This window comes from Centruroides sculpturatus, unplaced genomic scaffold (assembly GCF_000671375.1).
Source record: "Centruroides sculpturatus isolate CEXI.00-Female unplaced genomic scaffold, Cexi_2.0 scaffold1292, whole genome shotgun sequence".
Taxonomy (NCBI): domain Eukaryota; kingdom Metazoa; phylum Arthropoda; class Arachnida; order Scorpiones; family Buthidae; genus Centruroides; species Centruroides sculpturatus.
Genome location: NW_019385426.1, coordinates 201555 through 210730, shown reverse-complemented (window position 1 = coordinate 210730; position 9176 = coordinate 201555). Strand labels below are relative to the sequence as shown.

The 9176-nt window shown below is 27.4% G+C and overlaps 1 protein-coding gene across 1 annotated transcript in view; it reads right to left on the bottom strand.

Moving 5' to 3' along the window:
• Nucleotides 1-2656: 2656 nt before the first annotated feature.
• LOC111638881 overlaps nt 2657-9176 on the bottom strand; it is an 11624-nt gene continuing 5104 nt past the window's right edge. Inside the window, exons 2-7 of the mRNA XM_023384653.1 lie at nt 7633-7791; nt 7391-7559; nt 6707-7309; nt 6519-6639; nt 2964-3097; nt 2657-2679 (exon numbers count right to left, since the gene is read on the bottom strand). Of these exons, the coding sequence (XP_023240421.1) occupies nt 3003-3097; nt 6519-6639; nt 6707-7309; nt 7391-7559; nt 7633-7791 (1147 nt within the window). The 3' untranslated portion in view covers nt 2657-2679; nt 2964-3002. The remainder of the gene's footprint in view (nt 2680-2963; nt 3098-6518; nt 6640-6706; nt 7310-7390; nt 7560-7632; nt 7792-9176) is intronic.

Sequence of the window (9176 nt, the reverse complement as noted above, 5' to 3'; positions counted from 1 at the left end):
ATTTGACAATTAATTCTTTTAATTACAAGTTTTATTAGTAGGAGTTGTGTAAATTTTATACATAAAACTGTAAAATTTTCAGATTCTTATAGTTTATTTAAATTATAAAGTTTAATAAAAAAAATAATTAGCGTCCTCGTTTGTTTACATATAAAATTGGTATTAAATCGAGTATAGCACTAAACTGAAGCACTTTACATAGGAATTTTATGTAGTAATGAAGTCTATATACGAATTTGAACGTTTAATATCACGTACAAACGATTATGAGTTCGTTTATAACTTAAAATCGTACATTTAGTAATTCACAGTACACTGAAACCTCTGTATACGTCCCTCCTATATAGCTCTACCGTTGTAAAGTGCTAATGAACTTATCTTTCTCTTAAGTATAAAATAGCTATCTATGAATTGTCAAATGTACTGTACAGTACTTCAGCACTACATTCGATTTAGTGCCAATTCCAGAAACAAAGTATTGATGGCGGTAAATCGAGGTTTGACTTCATTAATCTTTTCTATTAATTCGTCAATACTAAAATTTGCTGTTTATATAGTAATTACTTTAAGGTCATTTTTTAAAATGACGTAATAAACGATTACACATAATATATTGTCCATTGACATCGCCTATATCAAAATGTCATCCATTGATGTCATACGTGACGTCGATGCATATTTGTATAACATATTTATATAACGTCACATATAATAATTTATTACTATGTAATCTTAAATCCATTAAATAAAAAATAATTAAGGATTTAAGTGTTTTTTCAGCTTAAAAATAAATATATATATATATTTTTATTTTTAACACATTAGTAACATTTAATGTTTTTTTTAAATTATAAATTCTGTATGTAAACTATGTTTTNGTTTGACGAACACGCGAAATAAAACATAGCGAAAATGGGAAATGGGAAATAAAACTTAGAAAAATGGACTGTCAAGGGGAAGCAAGTCAAAAAAGGTTGGAAACCGCTGTTGTATTGTATATGTGTGTACGCACATATACACCACAAATGTACACACTACTACTAAACTAATTACATGACTGTTTAAGTGAATTTCATTACAGAACACAAAAAGATAAAAATAAATATATATATATATTTTTATTTTTAACACATTAGTAACATTTAATGTTTTTTTTAAATTATAAATTCTGTATGTAAACTATGTTTTGGTCTCGAATAATAAAAGATTTCACTTCAAATAATTTGCCTCGAATAACTTAATATATTCATATGACCTAGATACTTTCATAACTTTTTCGTTAGCCAACAACGAATTTTACATTAAATTTCTAATAGATTAAGACCTAGTTTACACTCAATCTGCCTTATACTTAAATAGAAAGGATTTACTCTGTATTTTACCAGGTATTTACCACTTTACAATAGACTATCGAGTTTTTCCCCTCCCTTTATTGCTTTTACTTTCCTTTAATCATTTTATGTTACATCATTCCAGTTAGATTGTAAGCAGAATTCCCCATTCGAAACAGATTTATTCATCTTTTCTCGTGGCATTATTCATTCCAACTGAAATAGTTTACTTATAAAGTACAATTGTACACATTCTAATTTGTCAATATAAGTAATAATAGGGCCCATTACAGTATATCATTACACACAAAAAATTAACTCTGCTTCCTAAAAACTAATTTGTTCATATTTTAATACAAGTAAATATGGCGTCAACTACCACCTCCATTCATGTGAAAACTTTTTTCTAACAGCTAGTTGTCCTTCTTTACGAAAAATCTAAATATTTAATTTATTCATTTCACAGAAATTTGACACTAATTTTCCTATGAAATACTATTTTATTTGGTTCTTTAAAAAAACAATGTATCGTCAATATAATTTCATACTTGAAACACTTGATTATCAATACAGAATCCTTCTTCATGAATGCATGAATTGTTATTTGTATATATTTATTTTATATTTTAAAACAAGTATTAAATAATCGTTTCCATATTCGTTTTTTTATTATTGAGAAACAAAGAGAATCATTTAAAATCATTGAATTAAATAATTAAAATCGAATAAATAGATGTGTGAGATTGTTTTTATTACATAAATTATTGACATCGACAGATCCTCAGTCCTAATTAATTTATTATACTGACACTGTTTAAATATACCTTAACATTTTCAAATAAAATTTTGGGTAATAAATTGATTAATTTTATTTTAAAAGCTTTTTATATAATTAATTATTACAAAGTGACGAAAAGCTTAATTTTCAGGGTTTTATATGAAAAAAAAAAAAATTAACGCTAATAACGAGTAAAATCTTCATTAAGTCCGATACTACTCGAAATATGACACACGACTCCCTCTATCTCCCCATTCACTTGACCTTTAACCACTAAAATTTAACAACATCAAAGTCCCTAATATACAAACTTCCCTGCAAAATTTCAGAAATTTTAGACAAAAAACACACAAGTTATTAAGCTTTAAAGTTGGTGAGTAAAATCGTGCCATTCACCCACGCACACGCTAACGTCCATACGTACAGGGGTAAAAAAAACCCAACTTTTTTGCATTTCTCGACGTTTCAAGATCCACTGAGTCCGAATACGTAAAAATCTTTGAAGAAGGATCATTTTTTGACCGATCGCCATACTTTTTNAAACAGTGTAAAAGTTCTCTGGTGACAAGCCTAAAAGAATTTAAAATACAATATTTAAAATTTGGCTGATTTATTAGTAAAAAGTAAGTAGAAAGACAAAAATTGAAAGTTAAAAATGCATTAACAATTGTAGAAGAAAAATAATTTTGGAAATAAAATCTTTCTCTTGAAAATAATGCTAAATTCATTCAGTTACATCATCAATTCAGGGAGAAGTAAAAACAGAAAAAAAATTCATCTATTGCTGGAAAACAACTATTATTTCCTATAAAGTCTTACATATGCTACAATTAGTTAGTTACTATGTACAAAACCTGTTGATTTTTCATCCCAAACTACATTATGCTTTATTATTATAAACTCATGATGGAGTTTAATTGGTTAATAATCTTCTTTGTATCATTCATATAAAGATGTAAGTATCTGCTAGAATGTCCTTTACATAATGCTGAAAAACACAAAAGGTTGATTAGTATAATTTGTAACATTGTTAATTTCTCTTCTTTATATCTGGGATTATTTAAGAAAACTTAATTTTTTAGTGGATTCAACCGGCAAAGAAAAAAATTTTTATGTGTGGCTAGCGGCCTGTAAAGAAAGGTCAATGCTACCTAAAGCCTTTCACATTACTTTCACTCAGCTGTGAAAAAGAATGGATTAAAAAAAGATATCATTAATTGTCTTAATTTCAACAATTTATGCGGTTTCAACCCTATCCTAAAGAAAAAAATATCTTTATTTTTTTCCTTTATTGTATATAAGTTAATAATGAAACCATTAAATGTAACTAGTCTTTAAGTCTTTTTTTTGTAGACTACTATAAAACTATTTAAATTTGACAATTAATTCTTTTAATTACAAGTTTTATTAGTAGGAGTTGTGTAAATTTTATACATAAAACTGTAAAATTTTCAGATTCTTATAGTTTATTTAAATTATAAAGTTTAATAAAAAAAATAATTAGCGTCCTCGTTTGTTTACATATAAAATTGGTATTAAATCGAGTATAGCACTAAACTGAAGCACTTTACATAGGAATTTTATGTAGTAATGAAGTCTATATACGAATTTGAACGTTTAATATCACGTACAAACGATTATGAGTTCGTTTATAACTTAAAATCGTACATTTAGTAATTCACAGTACACTGAAACCTCTGTATACGTCCCTCCTATATAGCTCTACCGTTGTAAAGTGCTAATGAACTTATCTTTCTCTTAAGTATAAAATAGCTATCTATGAATTGTCAAATGTACTGTACAGTACTTCAGCACTACATTCGATTTAGTGCCAATTCCAGAAACAAAGTATTGATGGCGGTAAATCGAGGTTTGACTTCATTAATCTTTTCTATTAATTCGTCAATACTAAAATTTGCTGTTTATATAGTAATTACTTTAAGGTCATTTTTTAAAATGACGTAATAAACGATTACACATAATATATTGTCCATTGACATCGCCTATATCAAAATGTCATCCATTGATGTCATAAGTGACGTCGATGCATATTTGTATAACATATTTATATAACGTCACATATAATAATTTATTACTATGTAATCTTAAATCCATTAAATAAAAAATAATTAAGGATTTAAGTGTTTTTTCAGCTTAAAAATAAATATATATATATATTTTTATTTTTAACACATTAGTAACATTTAATGTTTTTTTTAAATTATAAATTCTGTATGTAAACTATGTTTTGGTCTCGAATAATAAAAGATTTCACTTCAAATAATTTGCCTCGAATAACTTAATATATTCATATGACCTAGATACTTTCATAACTTTTTCGTTAGCCAACAACGAATTTTACATTAAATTTCTAATAGATTAAGACCTAGTTTACACTCAATCTGCCTTATACTTAAATAGAAAGGATTTACTCTGTATTTTACCAGGTATTTACCACTTTACAATAGACTATCGAGTTTTTCCCCTCCCTTTATTGCTTTTACTTTCCTTTAATCATTTTATGTTACATCATTCCAGTTAGATTGTAAGCAGAATTCCCCATTCGAAACAGATTTATTCATCTTTTCTCGTGGCATTATTCATTCCAACTGAAATAGTTTACTTATAAAGTACAATTGTACACATTCTAATTTGTCAATATAAGTAATAATAGGGCCCATTACAGTATATCATTACACACAAAAAATTAACTCTGCTTCCTAAAAACTAATTTGTTCATATTTTAATACAAGTAAATATGGCGTCAACTACCACCTCCATTCATGTGAAAACTTTTTTCTAACAGCTAGTTGTCCTTCTTTACGAAAAATCTAAATATTTAATTTATTCATTTCACAGAAATTTGACACTAATTTTCCTATGAAATACTATTTTATTTGGTTCTTTAAAAAAACAATGTATCGTCAATATAATTTCATACTTGAAACACTTGATTATCAATACAGAATCCTTCTTCATGAATGCATGAATTGTTATTTGTATATATTTATTTTATATTTTAAAACAAGTATTAAATAATCGTTTCCATATTCGTTTTTTTATTATTGAGAAACAAAGAGAATCATTTAAAATCATTGAATTAAATAATTAAAATCGAATAAATAGATGTGTGAGATTGTTTTTATTACATAAATTATTGACATCGACAGATCCTCAGTCCTAATTAATTTATTATACTGACACTGTTTAAATATACCTTAACATTTTCAAATAAAATTTTGGGTAATAAATTGATTAATTTTATTTTAAAAGCTTTTTATATAATTAATTATTACAAAGTGACGAAAAGCTTAATTTTCAGGGTTTTATATGAAAAAAAAAAAAATTAACGCTAATAACGAGTAAAATCTTCATTAAGTCCGATCCTACTCGAAATATGACACACGACTCCCTCTATCTCCCCATTCACTTGACCTTTAACCACTAAAATTTAACAACATCAAAGTCCCTAATATACAAACTTCCCTGCAAAATTTCAGAAATTTTAGACAAAAAACACACAAGTTATTAAGCTTTAAAGTTGGTGAGTAAAATCGTGCCATTCACCCACGCACACGCTAACGTCCATACGTACAGGGGTAAAAAAAACCCAACTTTTTTGCATTTCTCGACGTTTCAAGATCCACTGAGTCCGAATACGTAAAAATCTTTGAAGAAGGATCATTTTTTGACCGATCGCCATACTTTTTTTTTCCAATTTCTAGCTCAATATATAAAAAAAATAATCTATGTTTAGCCGTTTTTAGACTCTCTCAATATGGTCACTTTATGTATGAATGCATTTTACAGTATCTATTATTTAATTTTGACTAATTTTAGTTAAATTCTTGAAAAAAAAAATCTGTTAATTTTTACTAATTTGTTTGTACATAATGTAGAATTTGATTTACTTAAAAAGATACAAATATATAATATATAATACAAAAAATATATATATATCAAGAATAAATCAAATATATTTAAATATTTCTATAGAAAATCTGCTGCCATCTCGTGAATTACAGAAAAACTAATTTTCTACACTTACTGTTTCTACGAAGAAATAACCTACTGTTTTTTCATATTAAAACGTTAAAATTGAGATTACTTTGAAAGACAATAGCATTTAAATATAATTTTACTGCATAAAATAAATACAGGAAGTTGTTAAAATAATAATTTTTGGTATATCATCTTCAAATATGGTAAATTTACAATAAAAATAAATGATTTTATTTAATGTTTTATAAAACATCTGTATAATAACTTAAGGATTTGGCGAAAATAATAATAATAATAAAATATTAAGGTATTGAAACGTTACAACAATTAATTATATTAAATTGAATATAAAAATGTATTCTAATTTTCGTAAGCATTTGGAAGAACTCCTTTGATAATAAGAATACCTCCTAAGGTTACATAACGTGATATATGTTTGGATTCTGTTCCTTTTGGAAGACGTAAACTATACCGAAATTGCTTTATAATAGTTCTTTCATCAAGTTCTTTACTTACTTTTGCATTTACCTGTAATAAAAATTAAGTTATTTCTAATGAAATCTTAAAATCTTGAATGTATGATAACGTACTGTACCATTAAATGTTCGTTTACTATGTCCACAGTTATTTCTTCAGTGGTATATTGACTCAAGTCGATTTCAATATGAAGTAAATTTCCTCTGGAATAATTAGTAACTAATTTATCTATTGCTTCGTCCCACTGAAGTGTGGATGACATTTTTACTTTATCATTGAAATCAATATCAGCAGAATTTTTCGTTTCGTGTTTCACTGGTGATTTTGGAGATGTCCTTATAGAGATTGAAGATAGTTTTGAATCCATTCTTGCAGATTTTTCACCTGAAGTATTATGTAATTGAATTTTAGGACTCGTAGGAATTTCCATTGAATTTACGACAGAATCGTTTTTCTTGTTTGTTTCGAGTGATGGAAGTCTATCTGGAATTGTTGATCCAGTACGTATTGTTGCTGAAGATACAGAACCTGTTGTTATAGTTTTATCTACAGAAGTGTTAGCTGGTGGAGTGAATTTTTCGTATTTCATTGAACTACTTCTCGCAGAAACTCCAGAAGGCAAATTCATTCTTTTAGTTATTTGTTTAGGAGTGATTATTTGTCCAGTTCTCTCTGTATCTGATGAAATATAAGTCTCTGCATCTTTTCTATTTGAAGAATCCTTAAAAGAAGAATGAAAACTTGTAAGAGTTGAAGATGGAAATGTTACTTTCTTCTGACTTTCTTCAGAAAGCGATTGAACCTTTCTTGATGTCCCTCTTCCAACGCTAGAAAAATGACTGGATATAAGACTTCTGATTTCGTCAATCTCTTCTTTCATTTTTTTTCTTTGAGTCTGTATCAGATCTTTAATTCTTACGAATTGATTTTCAAAATGCGTTAAATTAGAGAAAGGAGTTTTAAGTTGAGATCTATAATTATAAAATATATAAATTTTTGGAAAAATTGTGAATGTAACTTTATTAAAATTAATAATATTTCTACCTATTTCCAGGTTCGTCAGATGCAAATGAGTCGAAATGCAATCTTCTCGTTATTGGAGTATAAGGGGATTCTGATATTTGTGTAGAATCTTTAAGAGGGTCACGTCTTTCTCTATGTTTTTCATCGTCCAGATATGAACCTCCTTGGTCTGGAATCCTTCTATTAACGAAACAAAATAAAATTTGTCTCGTAAAGTAATGTTTAATGTTTTATTAAAATAATTTTAAAATTTATGATAAATTATGTTAGAAATACTGTATTAAGAAATGTCAACTGAATGGGAAAAAGAGTTTTTTAAATTAAAAATTTCCTTTTAGAAAATAAAAACCGCCAAAGAACTAATGTATCTTTTAAAATGGTCTCAGATAAAAACAATAGAAAGATAATGCAATAAAAATAAACAATAAAAATGTATATTTAGTGTATAGTCTTCAGTAAATTTGTAAAATAACTTCTAACCCAAAAACCATCTACTTTAAACTGAAGGATATAACCGAAATTCATGCTTAATAAAGTAGATCGGCCAAAAAAGGTTTCTTGTGTTAGTTATCCTGTAGACAAAAGGGCAATTGCCAGGGGGATTTCATCAACATAGAACTCCAACTCGATCTTTTATATATAAAAAAAGTATTTTTCCCAAAATAATCCCCCAAAGAAAATGTCTGAAGATAGGGCTTATAACTCAAACTTGCCTCTGCGCCCATGAAACTATAACGCGCCATTGCTTGGTGTCCAAGTGAAAACACTCCCAACAGATATGATAAGTCCTCAAATTAGAAGACTACACAGAAGCTTAATAACCATTAAATTTCAAACAGAAAATTTTAATCAAAATATCAACTAATTTAATAAGCTACTAATTTCATATAGGCCTACAGTATATAACGAAGTTCCGTGCCAATATTTTATAGATAGATTATAAAGTCAAAAATAAGCTTAAAATCCTGTATAAACTGTTTTCAAAATCCGCTTCGTTTTCGACTTAAAAATCAAAGTACTTTTCAAATTTCCTGTCAAAATATTAACACTAAAGCTTTTAAGTTTTAAAAGCATTTTCTCCCTTTTTTTTGTGCTGCTGTTGACGGATTGAAGTAAGTAAATATTTTTTAAGTAAACCCTACTGTAATAGACGTAAACAGTCTTATCCACGGATTTTACAGTAACCATTCGCTTTATAGGAAAAAAAAGACAGAAAAATAGTTGGAAACTTTCAATAGCACTTCATTTTTTTTCACAGAATTTACAAAAACTCAAAATGTCCTCCGCGGACACTAACACATAATTGTTTTTTTGAGGTTCAGATTTTGAAAACAAATCGTTTTTTTAGAGGAATTTAAGCTTATTTTCGACCCTAGAACGTACAGTCGACCCCCCTATAACACTGTTGATTTTTCCGTTTTATATGAATTCCATGTTGTACGAGTCACTTAGACGTGAGCCGTTCACAGCCCGGCAACACGTATTTGTAAAATCTAAGTGACTCGTATAACATGGAATTCATATAAAACGGAAAAATCAACAGTGTTATAGGGGGGTCGACTGTA